General features: G+C 38.9%; 1 protein-coding gene across 1 annotated transcript in view; it reads left to right on the top strand.

Moving 5' to 3' along the window:
* The window catches only part of RSU1 (Ras suppressor protein 1), a 103,605-nt gene that overhangs the window by 29,689 nt on the left and 51,994 nt on the right, over positions 1-21,922 (top strand). Inside the window, exon 8 of the mRNA XM_041489927.1 lies at positions 10,963-11,095. Coding sequence (XP_041345861.1) covers positions 10,963-11,095 — 133 coding nt within the window. The remainder of the gene's footprint in view (positions 1-10,962; positions 11,096-21,922) is intronic.

A 21,922-nucleotide genomic window follows, 5' to 3' on the forward strand; every position in this document is an offset into this window, starting at 1 on the left:
GAGGCACCCTTTGGAGACGATTTTAAAGTCTGCCAGTGAAAGGTGGCATGAGAGGGTTGCAACCTACTGCGTGGACTGCTAATGCCATAGTCACCACCTGTGGGAGAATGAACTGTCTGCTGTCCGAGTTCTCCCTCCTAAATTTTTAAAATTGAATTATAATGTACTCAGAACTATCCAAATACTTCTTGGTGTGCGTTTTGGATAAATAGCTTTTCAGTGAGCTGGTCCTATTTGCATTAATTGGAGCTGCTCCTGTTCCATTCAAAGTAAACAATCTTTTCTCTCTCATTATCACTTTCATAATTAAAGGTGCTGAAGGCTTTTGACTGGCTTAGTTCAGGCTCTGGTGGACAGCAGTGAGTCAGTCATTGGATGTTCATTTACCATGGAGATAGGCACAATTCAGTGATGAGAAGGATGTATGTGTTACATTAAACTGTTTCTTAAAGGTAATGTAAATAAGTGCAGGAGAAGGAATGAAGAATAGGGTATGAAAAAGGCCACAGACAGGCCTGGGGTCACAACTTTGGAGTAGAGATACCAATAAATAACCTCCTACAGTCAGCCTGTAATGTCACCCAATGTGATTGAGGTGGCGCCAGTACAGGGCTGGGGGAGATCGCTATTATCCTCCGTTGTGTTTAGCAGAGAATTCCTGCTGCTAATTTAAGAAAAATATTCCTGCCCAGGATGAAATGAAAGGACTGAAAGACTGCACTGGTCCCTGGGTGAGGTGCTTTTCTGTAAATACAGTACATGTGAGTGATGAACACAGGAAATGGCCGGGAGTAGGTGGGTGGAATTTGCAGCTTGTTTTTATCATTTGTCTCTCAAAACCCCATTCATGAGAAATGGTGGTGGGCAGTCATATATAAACTTTAAAGAGGCGCTGGCATTTTTTTCCCCAGCATTTAAAAGGTTATGTGCTGCATTGCGAGACAAATAAATCATGATTCACTGCAACAACAGAGTTGCAGTCAGTTATATAAATTGCCAAGGAGGCACTAAATCTGTCGCTTTGTGTGTTCTGACCATTTAACAATAAGAACGGTTTGAAAAGAAAGTAAACTAGAAACAAGAACCATATAAAATGTTACATGCAATTAGTCACATCAGTCATGGTGCGTTAAGTTCATTATTTATTCATCTGGATGGACCCATATGTGCCATATAAAAGATTTTCTCAGGAGAATCAGGAGTGTAAGAGTAGTACATGGTGCAGGGTGCTCACCAAGATGTAGCTAAATAATGACCCAGAGAATGTAACTAGCTCATCTGTATGTTTGCATTTCTGATGTGAAAACAAGTGGTATGATTTTTAAAGCCCTTATTCTGATGTTGCCTGGGTGCACTACCTTGCTGCTAACACATGCATGCACACACGTGGTTTGGTCATGGTTATGCATATGGAAGAACAGTGATTTCTAAGAATACATTCCCAATTACCATCCTCCTTTGGCAAAATTGAGTTTAGCATCAGTGGCTCATAAGTTGCCGTTCAATAGTTTATCAAATGATTTATCAAATGCTAGTTTATCAGATTATTTTCTCAGGTGAAGAGAGACACTATCAAAATTACAACGTTAGTCCATACTGGAAAAATAGAAAATTCAAGCCTTGTAAAAAAAAAAAAATCTTAATGGCCTAAGTAGTTGTGTTTCTTTTTAAGAAGCATGAAACATTTTGTAAATTTAATTCGTGTATCAGAATAACCAAGTAATTCTTTCATAATTTTTTTGTTTTGAACAGCTAAATTATCATTTGTGGATAAAGGATTGGCTTTAAATACAAAGTTCAAGGAATTGTGCTAAAAGCCTCAATATTTCTGTCACAGGAAGACCTTTTAAAATTTAGGCTTTTGAAATTACTCTAGAATTTGTGAATTAATATTATATTACGCAAAGTAGTACCTGCAGTTGTTTGTTCAAGTAAATATTAATCGAAGTAGCCGTTTACTCAGGTAATTATAACAGGCATGTGCAAACATAAGAATCACTTACTTTACAAAAGATATTTCTTTTCCAAATGTTGGAAACTTTCCACTAGTTGACGTAAATGCCAAACTTTTCTTATTTTAGTATAAACTGTCGCTGCACCCTCCCTGTGTCACCCCTGCAATACAGGTCATTTATTGGTGCTTGTTGGAAGCCTGAACACCGGGGCTCTTTGGACCACAGGTCTGAGCACTGGAACAACTAATTGATACCTTACAATTTCAAAAAAATGTATGTTTCTAATTTTGGAACTAAGGTAAAGGTGGATAAACAAAATTACTTGTTTTCTGGGACTTCTGATGGAGCAGTTATCAGTCAAGAAACAATAAAAAACATGTACGTAACAAGATAGGTTATGGAGAGATTATTTATATAGAAAGGCTTCTCTGAAAATCTGTGCATATTCTAATTGTGTTTCTCGTTTAAGGTTTAAGTCAAAGAAAAAAGAAAAAAAAAAGCCAAAAACCACTAGACCCTACACCCCACCACTTGTTATGTAGTTAGAAACCAGGCTGAATGCGAAGTACTTGGTGGACACTGCTGTAATTCTTGCCAAACTTTCTAAGATTCACATTTGATCTTGCATTAGTTTTTTAAAATATGTAAGTTCTACAGTCATTTCTCAGATGACTACAGTGTGTGTGAGGGTTCTCCTCATGTTGACTGTATTCTGATTATAAGTACCATCAAGATAATAATGATGGTTCTGTCAGCGGATACTTCATCTGTTGTGTCAGAGCTGTAGTAGGTAAGAGTACTGCAATTAGAGCCAATCTGAGCAAAGGTTACATTTGTCGTTATATTTGGCTCATTTTATGCGTTTCATAGTACTTGAAGGTGGTTTCGCTCTTCTGAGTACTTGGCAACCTGTGTTTGAATGGAAGTTTCAAAGGTGCAGGGCAAAAGCAATACAGTGAGTCTTTTTTTGAAGTCATTTTTTTAAATTAACTAGATTTTGGTCTGATAGGGACCCTTCAAAGAGAGAATGCTCTGTTGAATTCCCATGTAATTGAGAATCTCAGGGGAGTTTCTGATGCTAGAAAAAAATGTGCAATATATTTCAAAATAAATTGGGATGCTGATCCTCTTAAGCCTGTAATACTTCCTGTGCCATTAAAATGTCTTTGATGTTAAACGACTTTGACATCACGTTAATTTCCTTTGTTCCCAAAGCCATCTGCTGTGTAGTGTGTTTCTTGGGTTTCTTCACTGGAAACACTTGGTGGTGACTGTTGGTCTGTCCCTTGGGATCCCAGTCAGCACTGGACATTTGTTACACAGAGCAGTGAAGGAAATGGTATTTCCAGCACAACATGTCACCTTTCAAAGAAAGAAATCTGTGAAACTTCACAGTACTTGTAGGTCTTCTAGTAAATGGTCTTGCTCTTACCTGAGGAATGTGAGAGAAATTAATTTAATCACGTTGTAAGTAATAAATAATTTTAGAATGTATCTTTAAAAATACATTTTGAAAGTACATTTTGAAGTAATTTCTTGGATTTTTGTTAAAGTGCTTGTCCTTCTGCCTTTCCTCTTAGCTACCGAGACAATGGCACCAGCCGGGCTGGTTGCCCTGGTACTTGAGAGCTGTGTGTGGTGGAGTTCAGCTGTTGAAACAGCCTGATTTGTCATGTGGCAGTGCAAGCCATTAGCAGTGTTGTTAGGTGAGGAGTACCTTGTGTGCTGCATTGAATAAGTTCCTGTTTTATGACTTACATATGTGAATATTATTATTATTTACTCTTTCTACTAGTTCTCCTGGTAAGGTTTGGTTTGTTGTGTATTGTGATGGTAGAAGTTTCCAGGCTCTCTCCTTGTTCCCAGAGAGTTAACCTCTCCTCCTGTCACCTGAATATGGGAATGTGAGTTTGCCCAGCCAGGTTAGGGCTATAATCTGTCTGTATTTAATACCTGAAGTGTGGGTTAAGGTGGTAGTTCAGCATTTCATCCATCCTCTTCTCTTTCCCAGGCTTCATCTTCAGTCCTGACACATTCTGAAGTGTCAGACTTTCCATTATGCTTTGGTATAAAGATTCTAACTGACCTTTGCTTTGATGCTGGAATTTTGTATAAACATCTCAGGACTACATTCACTTTGTTTTAAACCCTCTCCTTTGAGACATGCTGGAGGGTAAAATTCTCTTCCCATACAGTTGTAATAGCTGTAGCTGAGGCAATACCAGTTTGCTCTGTAACACTTCACATTTACATCAAGGGTAAAGAACACAAGATTTAGTTGGTCTGCTTTTACTTGATTTATTTCAGCTATGTTCCTTTTACTAAGAGTTGAAGCAATGGAGTAGCTACTATGGGATCACAGTATGATCAGACTATTTAACCTATCAAAGTAAAGAGTGAGAGAACACTTGGCTGCTGATCCTCACTCACTCCATGGGAAGAAAAGTGGAGGTGGTCTTTCCCCCTTGTAGATGGGCAGGGGCAGCAGCAGTGTTTTAAAAATAAGTCAGCTTAGTTCAGCTCAGAAGTAAAGAATGTATTTTGACACTGATGAACCATTAGAACAAGACACAACTGGCAGAATCCCCATCTCCTTATGTTTTTCAGACCAGATGTTTTTCTTTTTGCAATGTGTTTGTAAGCTCTTTGGTTATTGAACTGACACAGATTTACTGTTGCACATATTCAGGTCAATGGTGAAGTTGGGGTCTCATCTCTAAACTCATTATTGTAAATCATCATGTACATCTAAGAAGTTGTAAGAATAACATGTGATGTTGCAAAACCTGTTTTCACTCCCTGAAAGTAATTGTAATACTGAGGATAGATTTTGGCCTCAGTGTTTGACTTTCAGATTGCTCCCTCAGCCTTCTCTTACCCTGGGGCTTACAGGGGAGATTGCAGGCATTCCCATCTGTGTGGGTAGGAGGGGAGCCAGGGGAAGACTTGCAGGGGAAGACTGCTTCTGTGTGATGGATGCTCTGGGGTATCTTGTTTATTTGCATGTACTTAATCTGATTTCATGTTATCTGAGACTTGAACCTTTTCCCATACTATGTATAATTACCACAAATGCTATTTCAGGGTTCTCTGAAGTGTTGGTGACTTGAATTGCTACTGTTAGACCTTCTTCAGTGTAAGGATGTAGGGGTGAGAGGGCAGAAGTGTTGCTGGGAATCTTTTGGAGGCATTTCAGTCTAGTTTTAGATTTACTAAACTTAGTTGTTCTCTCTTAGTGCATAGGAGCTCATCAGTAAGCAAATTAGTATTTTTGACATATGCTGTGGAGATGTAGATTTCTTTATCATTCTCAATATTGTTGTGAATATTTCTGCCAGTTCCGAAGAGATTGAGTCACACTGCACTTAGGTAAAAGAAGACTTTGCTCTTTGTTGTCTTATTGCTCCTTTATAAATACTGTTTAAATCTACTGTCTTCTGTTACTAATCCTTCAAAAGTGCTATGTCTTCAAAGCAGAAATGATCTTACCTGTTTATAGGAATGGTATGAGTTACTGATGCACAGCCTTACATGTGCTTAAGATTGGGGTAAAAATCATTGTCTTTTGATAATACTTTGTGGCATAGAAATGAGTATATATTTTTGCTTTTTTACATAGATATTAAAACATCATTCACAATTAATTGCTTTGGTATCCTTTTCATGACATAATAGTCATTATATTTCTTCTACCCCCACACTTTAAACAATCTCTCTCTCTGTCTATTGAGACAAAGCAAATGCCACAAAAGTAATAAAAATTATAAGCCCTGTATTGTAAAGCAAATCTAAAACAAGCCAGGACAGACATATTTTTACGTACAACCTAAGTTTAAATTTAGTGCAGTGGATTGATCCCTTACTTAGCATTTAATAAAACAGGATTGAAAGGTATTTATGTCTAAATAAATTACTAAAACTAATTTTGTTCTTCTTGTTATATATACGACAGAGAGTAAGACCTTTGTGTTGTAAAGGGAAAGAACGTTTGAATTGCAGTCTTAAGAGGAGTTGCTAAAAGGGATGTGTTACAGCTTGAGGACTTTCCTTGAGGTCAGTGAAGAAGAGTCTAGGGTGGGAGGGGAGTCAGAGTATCAACAGGGCACAGATGTGAAACTCAACAGTATACAAGCTAAAAATTACATCCATTGATTTTAATGAAGCTCCACTGGGGATGAATTTAAACCATTACAAAGAAGCGTTGATCTGGCATTTTACAGCTAGGATCATGTTTCTTATGCTGAATGCCAATGTTCAGTTCTCAAATGTCAGAGTTGTTTAATTACTTAATTTCACCTTTTAATTTTTGGAAGTATTTAAAGTGTTGCCAGGGGGCATTCAAGTGAAAAGGACAAGCCAGGTGTGTGTTCATTCTGTTTCCTTTTGCATGTATTGAAGTAATGCCTATCTACTCTAGTCATACCTTACTGTACCTCCAATATACATCCACTGGGTAAGTATTACACACTTTGTATATCATCCATCATAAGAGGATGAGGGGCTTGTAGCTGTACATGTAAGGGATGCTTGCAGGCTAGGTTTAATGGACAGAAGTAGCCTGGGAGGTCTGAAGGCACCCTTGGCCAAAGTGATGGGTAGTATTATTACTGGCTCTGACACTCTGCAAACACCACTGTGGGAGGCAGCATTTGATTTTCTATTCCAAGCTCTTTTCTGACCGTTGGAGATATTTGAGCAAAACATGAATGTTCTCACAAACTACTTTTTATTTCAACAATACTGCAGGAAAATAAGAGACATTAGTGATAATGTTTTAGCTCAAGTGCAGGATAGATCCATTGAGATAGGAAAGTGTAGGTGCCTTCTTATCCTTTAAATATCTCTCAGGATGAGGTGCACCCACTGTCATGAGGTGGCCCTTCTGCCCACCCATGGCTGTAGATGCTCTGAGTTTAGGAAGTGATAAATGGTATTTTTCGTTAATGGATCACCTAAGTTAGTACACGTTAAAATTAAAAATACACACTTTGATTTTGCACTTGAATTCTCAAGAGTTTTGGTGTAGATCTATTTACTGTAGCTCTCAGGTTGCAGCTAACAAGAGATTTGGGCACTAGACAGTTTTTAGGTCTGAGTAGTTGGGCATTAGGAGCAATTTGGTTTTGAGGTGGGGTAAGCAAAGAAGTTAAATCACAAGGATCCAATCAAACTTAAGGGTTCAAGATCATCCTTAGATACAATGAGTGCCAAGAACAGGCATTTCTAAGATGCCACAGATGGCTCCTCTTAGAATGCTTTTGGTCATTCTGTGCAGGTTGTCCACAGCAGTCAGCTGTTAGTTCTCTGTTCTTCCCTTTTCCAGATTCCCTTCTCTTTTCAGTGACCACTTACTAGTAGCAGCAGCGTCGACTTTGCAGTCTTCCTACTTGGAAATCTCAAGATTGAGTAAAAAAAGTACCCATTAGATTTAGAAGGTTCTTTAAGCATGTTAAATCTGGGTTCTGGGATGTATAGTTTTGATGATTTATTAGAATAATTTTAGAAGCACTCAAAAATAATATGAATAACATTTCTATGCCCTAGGAAAGGGACTGTGCTGACTAGCCTTGAAGGTGGCCTGTTCCTCCTTGCTTACCAGAGGCATATGACCATGATGCCTTTCGGTGGAGCTGATCTCTTTCAGTATGACAAAATAGCAAGAATTTTAAGTCCATAATGAAGAAATACAATTTTAGTGAAACAATTATGCCAAATTACGGAAATTATAAATATTTTTTAATAGGTAGATGTGCGTGTAGAACAAAACAGCAATGACCAATGCAGTCTCCTATCCTAATATATTTTGTGATTGAATCTTCAGTGCTGGAGTGTTACTAGAGGTAATCCTGTATTTTGCTTTCTAAAAGTATCTGAGGGATTTGATGTGATCTCTGTAGCAGAACAGTATATAAATTTCCAAAAGCCCTGGGGACAGTGTTCTGCTGATGCTGCTGTTAGACAATATGCATGAAGGTGCATCTGCCGTGGCTTTTTCCCTGGCTCTAGTGCTGCAGGGGTGGAATAACAGCATTTTCTAACATGGTGCTGCTATAAAAAAAATATAGCAAGGAGGCTTTTGGGGTTGGGAGATAGGGACACATGTGTGAGGTGTCCAGTTGCTGGGCACTCCTGTGGGGAGCCTGGTGCCTGAACCATTGCTTCAGGCAAGTGTGATCATCTCTTCCACACTGCTGGATTTGTCTTCTGCACTGCAGCAGAAAGGGTCCATGCAGTGCTTCTGTGTGTTTGGTTGCCCCAGCACATACTATTCCTCAGATGTTACTGAGACTTTGGCCTTGTGCTTGGGACGCTTGGCTGTCCTGCAGCCAGAGTAGAATTAGGTACGTAGGCCCTTGATTGATGGATTTTTTTAGCTGTAAGCACAGAAAGGACACCAGCATATGGTCCCAAGCACTGTATGGTGATGCAGGAGAGACACATTTCCCTTCTGTCTCATTTTTAATTATGTGGCTTCTTTGTGCTCAAATGGCTTGCCTTGTATCAGGAGGGTTAGACTCCATTTCTTACTTAGTTCTGATGAGGTGGGGCACTCCCTGTAATTTACGCTGCTTATTTTTCTGCCTATTTTCTGTCCTTCGTTTCCAGATGGAAATTTTGGTATCCAACGGCGAGGTTTTTAAAGTCCTGGTTGCCCTGTCCTTCCTGTCTTATGTAGGGCGGCCCTCCTTCACTCACCTGCGGAGAATCTGGTGCTTGCTATGAGGACAGACAAATTGTTCCTTTTCTCACTACCACACTTGATTAAATTCTTCACTTAAAATCCCTAGGCTCTCACTCCAGCTCTAGGTGGCCGGTGGGATGGGCTGCCAGGCCAGCTGCTGCTGGCAAGGCTCCCAGAAGGACGTCCTGGGCAGGGAGAAGTGGATTTTGGTGCGGATGCTGAATTTTTGTGTGCCCCAGTTTCCTCTGTAATTAGATTAATTAGGGCTTCTGCTTCCCTCTGAATGTGAAAAGAAATATTTATACCTGCCTCCACTGTGTTTTAGGAAAAAAGAGAAGACAGAGGAAAATAAAGCTATTACATTGGCATGGGGGCCTACAGGTTATTCTGCTTGAGCAGTCTTGGGTTTGTTATAAGATTCCTTTGGCCCTAGTAGAGTAGTAATTATTACAATTAATTGCATTTAAGTGGGCCATGTGGCACTTGAAATGGAAGTGGGCACACTGTACTGTAGGAATGGAAACATGCAGCAGCCTTCCCTGGATGGTAAATTTCTGACACAGCTTGGGACGAGGATTCAGCTGAGACCCCAAATATTGAGATTTTGGGCACATGTGACTTATTCCTATAAGCAGCATTGAACTTGACCTGTGATGGGGCCGATCTTGCCTCCCCAAATTTAACTGGGCTTTTTTTAGTATACACAGATTGATCATTTTACCTTGATGCCCCACCTATAGAGCGCTTGCAGTGTTGGTAGTTTTGGAGAGCAGCTTATAGGATTTTTTGCAGGTAATAAAATGGGAAATCCAATTTGCTATTGCAAAGCAAGCCCGTGAGTGATACATAATGTTCCCAGCAGCCCTGGTCAGAGGGTTAGGGCTAATTGCCACTCTGGCCAGCTTCCCCAGCAGCCTGCGCCTGAGATCTGGATGGTGAGAGTGCCAGCCCGCACCTTCAGCCAGCACAGATTTAGACACACTGCTTTCTAGCTTATTAGGTCTTCTTTGTCACAGTACTTAATCCTTTCTCCTGATCCTTGTTAGAACAGGGCTGCCGAGTCCCCTAATAAAGCAGACGAGGTGCACTGAAGCGTGCGGCGGGCGGCTGCCGCCTGACTGACGGCTGTGGGGGATGCTCAGCCCAGCCTGCCACAGACAGCTGGCAGATGAGCTTGTTAAGGTAGCGGTGACTCCTAACTCCGTGATAGGCTGGTGTGAGATTCTTGGCATCTTTTTACACAGTATAATGGCCTGTCTTTAATTGTGTTAACCCCTTTTGCAGAGAGGAATACGCCAGGGATTAGCTGTCATGCAGAATGTGTAGCCAAAGTGAGCAGTGAGCACAGGGCTTGAAGCAGCTCCCCTTGCCTGCACTTGCACAGCCCCTTTCATTTTGGAAAGTTGTGGTGTCAGGTTGATTCAGATTTCACCAACAGCTTGGCTCAGTCAGTCTTCAAAACCCTGTAAATATTTTTTGGCTTGTTCCCCATAGTTAAAGATTATTTTATCTTATTGTGGTTTAGTTATTGTTGATTTATGGGGGAGTGGTAGGTCTCTCTTAATTATAAAATTCACCAAAAAAAATTTGAAAATATGCCACAGATTTCTTAATTTAAAGAACACAGGAAAATATTTCAGTGGTTAGGCTGTCCTGGAATTCAACCCTTTGTATCCACAGTCATGAGGAGTTTGAGTGGAGCACATGCTGCTTTTGGACTTGGGTGGTAAACTTCTACAAAATGACCAAAAAAGCCCCAAGCAAGCGTATGATAGATCTCTTACATCTTCTGTCAAGAATCGGTAAAGCTGCCATGTTACAAGAACGGCATTGTCCGTCTGCTGTTGTGTGTGCCACTGTAGTAACCACAGATCAGAGTGGGATCTTGGTACAGTGTGCTGGGCACTGGGAATGCAAAAAGCCCCTGGAGCAGGGGTTGAGGAATGCTTTGCAATGCCAAGCTTCAGCACAACAGACTTCTACCAGAGAATCATTCTCGTTTTATTCCTGCAGATCATAGTGGAGATAGTGAACAAATGCGTTATCAAGTCATACTTAAAACTAATTTAATAAATAAGTGGGCAGAGTTCAACTCTGCTTTGCAGTGTGTAGCAGCACTGAAACAAATAGAGTGGAACTGCATCCATCATGGTGGGTACTACTGTGTCCTTCTATTTCGCTTTGCTGAGACTGAAATATTTGCTGTTATTATAGTTGCACTCTCTGAAACTAATAAAAGGTTTTTACATTCACAGCAAGGTATTTCTTTCAAATTTTTCATGTTTCAAATATTTTTCATCTGGTGGTTTGTTTAATCTCTTCCAGGTAATTTGGATTTGACTGGTCAAAAACAAGTCTTCAAAGCAGAGAACAATCCCTGGGTTACCCCTATTGCTGATCAGTTCCAGCTGGGAGTATCTCATGTTTTTGAATACATTCGTTCAGAAACATATAAATAGTAAGTATTACATTATATATTGTAGCTGTGTTATTTGTTTATTTCCCAGTACTGTTTGGGCAAAATGTTACCAGCTACACACTTTCTTTTTTTTTTACACATCTTTCATAATACATGCAGTAACCTGGTATTCAGGACAAATATGCAAGCCTGTACATTTATATTAAGGAATTTTGCCAAGAAGAAGGTAACTGTATTGTAGACAAGTTAGGAAAGCACAAAGACTGTTTGATACTGTCCTGCATTTTTTGTTTATTTCTAAGAGCTGTTATGTAACATGAGAGATGTAAAAGAACAAGTGTTAGAAGCCTTTTGATAAGTACTAATTTGAAATAGATATTTGTCAATGCTTTTGGATGCAGGTTGTTATGTTTTGAGAGATATTCAGACTTTGAACATGGTTTGCTCTGGACTAATTTGTGAAAGTCTACAATCTTAGTAATTCAAGTATAAGTACTAGTGTTTTTTTCAACAGTGTAAATGTGTGTGCTGGGCTTCTTCATTCTAATGCAAGATTCCATGTGCAAATGCTGACCATTAGTTTAGGAAATAATGTCTTTAATCATCACTAAATTGTAATGTTTGTTTTAAGTAAAGATCTCCATGTTATTATTTAGATGGGAAGTTATTTTTCAGTGACTAGCAGCAATCTTGATTGCTGTCTCCCTAGGAGCAGTGGGTAGTACAGCCTGGATAGGAAAGTTAGTTTTTGCATTTTGCCTTTATTTAAAAACTGTATTTTAATAATTCAGAAGCATTTCTGACAATCTTTTATATGGTTGCTGTCTGAACAAAATTATCAGAGAAGGGTATTCACAAGTGACAGTTGTGGGATTCCAATTAAGTAACTGAGATGCAAATTTCTGCATGTAACTAAATGACCCAACAATGGCTTTTGTAGGCTATTGCTCTTCATTTACAGAATTTTAAATTAAAAGAATCACAGATGGAAGAGTGGTTGCAAGAATTGCGTGTCTCAGAAGGGTGCTGATATTTATGCTGTGATTCGTGTTCTCAAGACAGATTTATTCATAGATTTAAGTAGGCTGCAACACCCTTTTTGCAGTAGTACTCTGTACTACAGACATGGTGTAGGGAAGCAGCTGCCTGTCTCCTTGGACCATCCCTCCCCATTGTTCATTGTGTACCTGCATCTCAGCTTCTTGATAATGCTTGGTAATTTTGTTTTGTATTGTCAATTTTACATTTCTCTTTGCTGAGCAGTGTAGATTAGGGACCCTCATGCACTTCTCTCAGGGACACTCTGGGCATCATGAAGACAACAAAATTTTAAGGACTCAGTGCAGTTTTGAGAATTTGACTCACAATTGGTTTCTAGGGAGGGGGATGGGAGGAGAAGCTGTTATTATGTATCTATAATAATAAAAAAAAGGTGTAACTCTGGTTATATTAAACTGCTCTGGCAACTTTCCTGGTATAATCAAAATTGACAAGAAGATTCTGTATTTCATCAGTTTCTTCAGCTGTTGTTCTTTGTTCTCAGTTAGCCATATTGGGTTTGTTGTCTTACTGTTTGCTAGATGTGGCAGTGTCTTTATTGGCTAATGGGCCCATTTTGATTTTGTTCTCAGTAAATATTTGAAACTTGTATAGTTAACGGTGTAAGCAGAATCAGGCTCTGGTCATTCACAGGGAGAAAAATCAAAATCAGATAATCTTTCTGTGGCTCATTCATGATTTCTACTTTGATCTTAGAAATTTATTTCATTAATGTGCCATAATTTTCAAAGTTTAGTGATGGAAACCAAATGCATGGAGATAATTAGGTGTCAATTTTAGATTTTCAGCATATGACCATTTTATATTTAAATCATAAATAAAAGTATCAGTATGATTTCTTAGAAAACCAGTAGTTACTTTTTTTGAGTCTTGATTTTCCTTGTTTGCCCTGCTAAAAAGAGAGTTCATGGGTTTTCATACTGAATACTGTCCTTTTTATTTCCAGTTTCCTCTAAATATGTGATTGAAAATTACTGGGATGCCATGTCCTGAAGACCTTCCTCTCTTTTCATTTGGTCTTAGGAGTTAAAACTCAAAAGCAGTGGCATGGTGTAGGTAACAGGTCTAATAGCATTATTGTGCACAAAAGCAGATAAGCTGTACACACAGAAGAAATTAAACTGTTTTCTGTGGTAGAATTTTCATCTTTTCCTACTAATGACTATACAGCTTCTTCAACTGCCTTTTTCTTTCAGAGCCTTTGAACAGGTAGTGTGTCTTTTTCCTATTAAGCAAAACACAATTAAGTGTTGATATGTGAACTTAGTATTTTTCCTGGTGGGTATCTAAATAAGGAAAGTCAAGTTCTTGAGTTTTCATGTGTTTTATTGCTCATTCTGCCAAAATGAAAAAAAGTCTTTCAACATTTGCTAGATCGAAACAGATCAACTTTTACTGTAAGTCAAAGCAGTAGGCTTTTCATTAAATGAATGATTGGAAAGGTTGCTGCTTAGCTAACCTCACTTGCAACGCTGAGAAGACAGAAAATAGACCAGCAGCTGACCATCAGACCAATAAGTTTGTTTTCAGGTACTGGAAGATGTTGCCTCTCATAAACCAGAACTGTACATCTGTGTGGCAGATGAATTTTGAGCTCCAGAGACAGAGATTTGTTTCCCTATGCCTGTTGTTTTTGCTAGCTGATTGGAAATACTGACTTTCCTTTTTCCACAAGTTTCACATTGTCTAGACTGGCTAAGACAGTGGGGGTAGGCTCCTACCCTCACAAGTGCCAAGTTCCAGAGGCTCACCAGGTTACATTTTCACTAAGGGGGGTTATGCTAGTACATTTTATTTTGGGTTTGCAGTGGCTAAAACTTTGTTTGCTAAGTTGCTCTTAACTTAGCCAGAAATCAGTAACTCATTAAGTCTTGGCAATGCACTCACTTGCAAACATGTAAATAAACTCTGAGCTTTCTGCCGATGACTGGCACAAGCCATCACTGCAGTCAGTGTCAGGGACCTCCATTCAGATTCTGTGAGGTTGCACTTGGGAAGCAGCTACCAAGTAGATCACGAACCTCTTTTCCTTTGTGAAATGTACTGGCTGTTTCAAGCATATTTAGTGAAAAATTACATCCCATTTTTAGCCTTGTCTTGGGATATTCATGCTCTAGTGATTAATTGATAAGTAGGGATGACACCCATGAGGGATGATTATGTCTAAAGATAAAATGTCATTTGTCTTGCATACTTTTACATTTCCACACTCCTGTTTTACATGGTACTCATGCACCAAGTATAAAACTGGAATTGCACTTTACTTCAGAAGCATGTTAACCAGTGAGACCCTCAGATCAGCTAATCTTACTTTGTAGCTTCTTTAATTTCCTTTAATTTCCTTACCTTTCATGAGAAATGGTTCTCGGTGATTTTTTCCAGCCGTAATTTTTCAAGGAAGACTTGGGCTGACAAAAAGATGGGCCATATATTGTTCTGGAAAATGTGTGTGGAGGGGCTCTTAATTCTTAACAGGAAATTCAGCAGCTCTTGGCACTTTGCTAGCTTTTGTTGGCTAAAATACGCCCACTACACATATCATCTGGTGACAGCATTTGGAAATAGGTCAGTTTGCCAAGTGTATAATGATTTTTAATCTCTCACTGCTGTGTAACTTTCTGAAACTTTAGTAAGCTGAATTTTGGCTTTGATGCTATATATACTCAGGAGCTGCCATTACACTCACTGTCTGATGTCACAATAGTATTGAAAAGCAGTTGAAGAGCTTGCTTAAACAGTGAAGGATAATGGCAACCTTGTCCCCTCAAAGGGCTTAACTAAATGTTTTATTTTTTATTCATGCCTTTAGTCAACTTTCAGAGTGACCTTTATGTTGTAAGCATATTCTCAGAGGATCTTTTCTGTCTATGATACTGACAAAGAGATGATGTATTGTGTGATTTTTTTGGTCACAATGTGCTTAGATAAGTGCAGACAGACTTAAATATTTGAATGAAAACAATGAATTAGCCTCCTATGAAGAATAAAATTCTGCTTCCTTAGGATGTTCCTTAGGGTTTATATAAGATAATTATTGATTTGATTAAGATGAGATAAAACTGAGATGTGCAACTGGTACCAGTGGAGGGGTTTGGTTGCTGGCATTTACAGCAAAGTTAGTCCAGGAAGCTGCTTTTTGGGTACATTTCTAGAATTACTCATGTGCCCGTGATCCATCTTCATGTGGAACTTATTCTTTGCATGTTTGCAATGGAAAGAACAGTGATTTTGATTTATCACAGCAGAGTCTATTGCAGTCATCAACATATGATAGTGTCATCCCAGCTAAAACAAAAGAAATTGCTGGGTCCTGAGTGCATTTTTAAACTGCCCTTAAACCCAGCAATCCCCTTTTAATACTTTATCTAATGATTGTTGTTTCCCTGTTTGACCTCCCTATTTCAGTGAGGCTGAATTACAATATAACAGTCACACCATTTTTAAGTCTCTAGAAAGCAGATTTTCCCCACAAGGCAGTCAGTTTGGAGTCAAGAGGCTCAACAAGATGTTTTGTGAAAGGAAGTAAGTAGCACTTTTCACATTTCCATCAGGAAAGGTAGTAGAAGAGCAAGCCATTTTCAAGACTGACACATGAACTGTTAGTGGAGGAAATGGTTTGACAAATGCAGTGCTGAGCATATATTGCTTGCAAGCATTGGAACATAGTCTTCCCTGGGCAGGGTGCTCTGTGCTGAGCATTGCAATTGAAAACCCCATTTCATCAGCAGTGACAGTGTGGAAAAATCCACTCTTGATTCAGCGCTCTGTGTAGAGATAATCTCCCCAGCTTCTTTGCTGAGCATTGCAATTGAAAACCCCATTTCATCAGCAGTGACAGTGTGGAAAAATCCACTTGATTCAGCGCTCTATGTAGAGATAATCTCCCCAGGAATGAGTTGTACTGAACCCCAGTATTATGCAGCCGCAGCTTCCAGGGCAGCAGACACAGGTCGTGAAGGAGCAGAGTCCTCTTCTGGATTACATTAATGAAGAGTATTTCAGGATTTATTTTTAACAACTCAAGGAGACTGGCAAGATACGCAGAGTAGTGCACTAGAATACAAATAGTATCTTGAAATAACTGGTGATTTTACTCCACAGTTGTTAAGCCTGTTTAAGTTAAGTTAAGCCAGTGGTTGGTGCTGTCCAATGATGTAAAAATGATAATCAGTAAAACCACCTATTGAGGAGTGGAAAAGAGGTCAAACAAGTGAAGAATCCATATGTTGGCTCTTGGGAAGCACGTTGGGAAAGTGGGAATTGGCAGCAGTTGGTATGGAGGCATCATCAAGTTGAACTGATATGAAAGGAGGTAGTCCTGAAATGGTGTTACTTGTACAGCACAGTCTAGGACCTCCAAGAATCTGATTTTTTTATGCTAGCAGAAAAAGCAGGAGTATTTTAACTATGTTTGCTGATGATGCAAAGCTAGCAGCAAAGAAAAGAATCAGCATACCACACAGTAAGAATTAGCAAACAAAGAGGAAGGCTTGGGTGTATTAGTTACAGGCGAGCCACCGGTGTGATATGCTGGAGTGAGGGGGAGAGAAAGATAAGCATAATCCCCAGAGCCTGGCTAAAGGAGTGGAAATTTTCCAGTACAGAAAGGGAAATATTTCACAGCTGTGGTCATTATGTCCATGAAAGGTGAATTCAGGCAGGTACAGGCAAAGTGTGAAAATATAACAGGATAGTGAAATGAATGAAGAAATAAGACGAAATTTAAAAGGTATTTTATTTATTTAGCAAAGTCAAGCCTGATAACAGGGCTCATAGCTGTCATTGAAAGGGAGAGGGGGAGGAAGAAACTTCATTTAAGGCATAAAAAATGTTGGACATAGGAGCAAATATAAATAAGCTGGTCAGGTGTATATTTGATGGGAGGTCTCTAATTATTAAGGGAGCAAGGTAATAAATAAGCTTCTGATAGAAATAGTCTTCCAACAGAAGAAATGAAGACCAAAGTCTTGTTTCAGTGAGCCCCAATCAGTTGGGCAGGAGTACATGACATGATGACTTGTGGCAGAGGACAGCGTGTCTGTGATGTAGGCAGACCTTGCATTCACATTTCCTGATAGCTGAGTCAAAAATTCTGATGACACTCCCATATATATTCAGATAACTGCACAGTGCCACTGATATTAAACTAAAGGAGGCAAAGCTCTGTTTTATGTTAATATGAAGAAGAATAATTATACATATTCCTCCATTTAATGACCTGTTTAAATAAACATGTATGGCAGTTTTGTGCAGTAGTTTGTAATTACTGACAATTTTTCATAACTTAAGAATTGTTATGATATAACTTACATATTCATTAGGAAAAAAATAATTTGGGGTTATGAAAATCTTACTAACTTTTTTTGCACTTAGGCTGTAGAGATACCTAGAGAGAATGCTTTTCTTTGGCTATATCTAAGTAAAATTAAATTACCCAGTCATTGCCTAATCTTGTGATTGTGCCAAAAAGAACTGGGCACAGGTGATTGCAGGTGTAATTTCGAATGGTTTGTATTCTGTACTTCTTGGGGGAATAAAGATCGTATAGAAGAACACAGACCAGTTGCTTGACACATCTGTAGATCTGATTCAGCAGAGCTCAGTCAGACACCTCAGCTGTTTGTATGATCTGCAGAGGTCAGTAAAGATTTAAAGAACTTGGATAGTGTGGGTCTACCCTGCCTTGTGAAGAAATATAAGCCATAATAAATGCCATTTACCTTCTTTATTTTTCTTTGATTTTGTCTCTAGTATTCTTTGGTAGTTTGTGGATGTAGTGGTTTAACCCCAGACAGCAATTCAGAAGCACACAGCTGTTCACTCCTTCCCCTGCACCCTGTGGGATGGAGAGGAGAATCAGGAAAGGAAAAAGCTTGAGTTGAGATTAAGAGCAATTCAATAATTGAAACAAAGTACATGTAATAATACTACTGATATTAAAATATAATAATAATAGTAATGAAAAAAAGAGAAAAATAAACCCCAGCAAGTGTTGCACAATACGATTGCTCACTATCCACTGACCAAGGCCAAGCCCATCCCTGAGCAGCAGTCAGTCCCTCTTGGCCATCTCCTCCCAGTTTCTACACTGGGCATGGATGTTCTGTGTTGTGGAATGTCCCTTTGGCCAGTTTGGTCAGCTGTCCCAGAGGTGTTCCCCTCCCTTCCCCAGATTCTTGCGTAGCTCCTCACGTTCGGAGCATGAGACACTGAAAAGTGCTTGGCTCAGTGCAAGCACTACTCAGCAACAAGCAAAACATCAGTGTGTTATCAACATTCCCATCCTGCATCCAAAACACTGTCCTCTACCAGGTACTAGGGAGAAAATTAACTATACCCCAGACAAAACCAGGACAATGGAATAAAAGGCTTCATGCATTAGTTTTCTCTTGGATGCAGCTCTACAAATACTTCCAGAACCAGTGTTCTCACTGTTCCTAGAGGGATTGCTCATACACTCACAGCATGCACTATTAGCGAGCGCCTCTTTTCCCTTCTCATTTGCACTCTGATTGTCCTGGGCCTGTACAAGAATTAAGGTGGTGTTGTGTGTCCAGCATTCCATTGCTGGAGCTCAAATATTTCAGTGACTTTTTAGCCTGGCATCTTTACTGTTTGACCCCTGACATGGATGTAACATCTGTGCCAGTGGTAGCTGTGACCTCATTTATTTTAGCATGGTCTCAAAGACTGGGTAAAGGTAGTGGAAAAAAGATGACCTCAGTGATCTATGTTAGGTGAGAATCTCTGAGATGCCACATCTCCTGTGAAGATGAGCTCATGACAAATTAAGCTCCTCTCAAAGGATGGCAAGAAGCAAGATCCATCATAGCTGAGAAGTAAACAAATGTTAATAGTCCTGATTCACACATTTTGATCACGTACCAGTAAAAAAATTTAAATTTACCAATAAAAATCTATTATCAGCCTGATGTGGGGAAATATAAAAATGTCAGCTACGTTTGGTTCTGTTGTATTGAAGGCACGGTACTGTATATTTTATATGAAAATGCTGATTTGTATTCCAACTACATGTTGTATTTACTGGCTGTATTTTAAAAATTGATAAATATATCAGTACATTATTTCCAACAGAGAAAATAGATGACTCAGAGTCCTGACATCTTTAGACAACATTTACATGCAAATCTGTAACTCTTCCCTAAAGAAGAGCTAACTGGAACCCATGTCGAAAGATAAACAATAAAAACACTATGTCTGTATATTTTTGTTTATATATTGCTAAGATGGATATGTAATAAAACCAAAACTATCACTGATGTATCTGACAGATATAGATACTGCACATATAAATATTGGTGTAACTACTGATACTGCCGTTCCCTTTGATATGAACTTTATATAAAGTTTAGAATATTATGCAGTAATCCATTTGCAATGTCAAGGATGATAACCTAGAGTTTGTGTCACTGGGGCAGACATCTGGAGCTATGTTAGAAGTGAAATTGAAATGAAGTGAGTTAAATGCAGAAGCTGAGGACTTTCCGAAACCAAAGCTAGGGAAATGGTAGTAGAGTTTGTGTAGGGAAACAATACAAAGTTGCATCAAACTACAGGGCAAGGCAAGATCAGTAGCTAAGTTAAAAATCAGTGGTAATTATGATAAATCTAAAATGAGTAATAAGCAGAGGTGTACAAAAGAAACTGGTAAACCACAGGTCAAGGAGCTGGCCTAGAGAACAGGTTCTTAGACCCCCTAGAACGTTGGGCTGTAAGCAAGCATGCAGAGTGAGATGTGCAGATGCAGGCAACTGGCACCTTGGGCAGGAAAAATGATAGAGGAGATTGAAACAAGTTTATGCAGTGGGAGAGAGGGACAGTCCAAAGTGGGATCTATCTCTTACCCATTGGAGAGACTGCTTGTAACTATCTGATTATGATAAATCTTGGAAACTAAATGGGATCTTTTCTGAACTGTGATAGATTATTAATAATGACAAGGGAAGGAAAGTCATGTTCTGTTAGCTTCTGTTCAGTGCAAGCTGGATGATAATTTAGGGAAGATGAGTTATTTCTCAGTCCCTCAAGTAGATGCCTGACCCACATTTTGTTGTGAGAAATGGTTTTAAACATCCAAGCCTCTGGGCATGTAGCCAGAAAGTTTAGAAAATTTAACCAGCAGAGTTTGGACTCACCCAATCTTCATCAAATTACTGTGTCAGTGAAAGACCCAAAAAGTGACAGAAGTATTAGTATCTTTCCAGCATCAAGGAAGGTGAATACACCAAATTGGGTATTATGAACTAACTTACTCTGAAATTAATTTTGGGTTAAATAGTGAGGAAGAGACATGGAATTCTGCTGGTGATGATATAAAGAAAGTGACTGTAATTATGAAGTATGACCATAATTTTGAGAACTTTTTCCAAAAGAAATATTAAATATTATAAATATTGTAAGTTTGGTTGGTCAAGACAACTCTCTAGCCATAGAATTTTATGAAGCATCTAGCTTGTACAGCTACACAACATTGTCACTAGAAAATGAGCACTGCATATTTTCAATAAAACATTAAGAAGAATTATCAACACCCTGATAGGTCTTGGGAGACAATTACCAAAGAGAATGTTTCTGGTGAGGTCCGCAGAGATCTGAGCTGGGGTCATTAAATGTTCTCCTCAGATGTTTGGAGGCAAATACACAGTTGTTTTTGATGAACTGGGAGTTGGTGAAAGATAACAGTGAAGGTACTGGCTGTCCTGGGTCATTTAATGAACTGTGCTCATACACTGTATTTTTAAGCAGCTTAATGAAGAATTACATATCTATGAATAATATATGCAAGATATACCACATGGTGTGGTTAGGATTACAGGAGGAGATAAAAAAGTGGATACATCTTTATGGAATGCAGTCAACACTAAAAAACATTTAAGGAGTCATAACCAAAGTGCACTGTCAGCTCACAGTTCAGAGTTACATCTGAAAGGTTTAACTGAATTCAGCATCAGCTCCAGCTGATGTGGTAAGTAGTAAGTTCTTATTCCCGTACTCAGTAATCTGACGTCAGCTGGGGCTGATGCTGAATTCATTCTGGTATCAGTAGTTTTAAAGGGATGTTAAAAATGTGTTTAAATACAGACACCTCAATTATTTGAGAGCAGAAGTCAAGCAGATAAGGAAAGGAAAGCAAGGTACAATTTAGTGCAAGCTTCCAGGGAAAGTAACATATTTGTTTTTCTTTTATTGTGCTCCAGTTGCCTCAGGATGCTTTCTGGGAAATTGTGTTTTAGTGCAGCATCTCAGCATGAAGGTTATTGTATGATCCATGATGGATTTTAAGATGTGTAGTATCCAAATGTAATGATCTATTACCTGATTTTAGACTTTACCAGAACTGCCACAGTTCTGGTGAGGCCTTGTATCCAGTAGTGTGTTCTGCTGCTCTGACTGCTGTGGGCATGGTGGGTCCATCATCTCCAATGGATTCAGGGGGGTCTCTCAACATTTTTGGGAGGTGTTGTTGCTAACCAAAGGCAGTATGCTCAAAAGAGATGCACTTCAGAAATTGGGCTGATAATCTTTGATTATCATCTAATCTTGTTTGGATTTTGTATTTGTTTTTAGGGTTTATTTTTTCTTTGTTTGTTTGTTTAGGTTTTCTGTTTGTGAGGGTTTTTGTTTGTGGCTTGGGTTTTTTTGTTTTTTAATTTTTGTTTTGTTCTGTTTTGGGGTTTTTTTTGTCTGTTGGAGAGGATATTGCAGGGAACAGAATTTAGATTTTACAGTAGGTAAAAAACCAATCGAGCATTTTAAAGAAAATCCTTGAGACATCAAGAGAACAAA

This window comes from Pyrgilauda ruficollis, unplaced genomic scaffold, assembly GCF_017590135.1.
Source record: "Pyrgilauda ruficollis isolate IOZ18807 unplaced genomic scaffold, ASM1759013v1 scaffold12, whole genome shotgun sequence".
NCBI classification, from domain to species: Eukaryota; Metazoa; Chordata; class Aves; order Passeriformes; family Passeridae; genus Pyrgilauda; species Pyrgilauda ruficollis.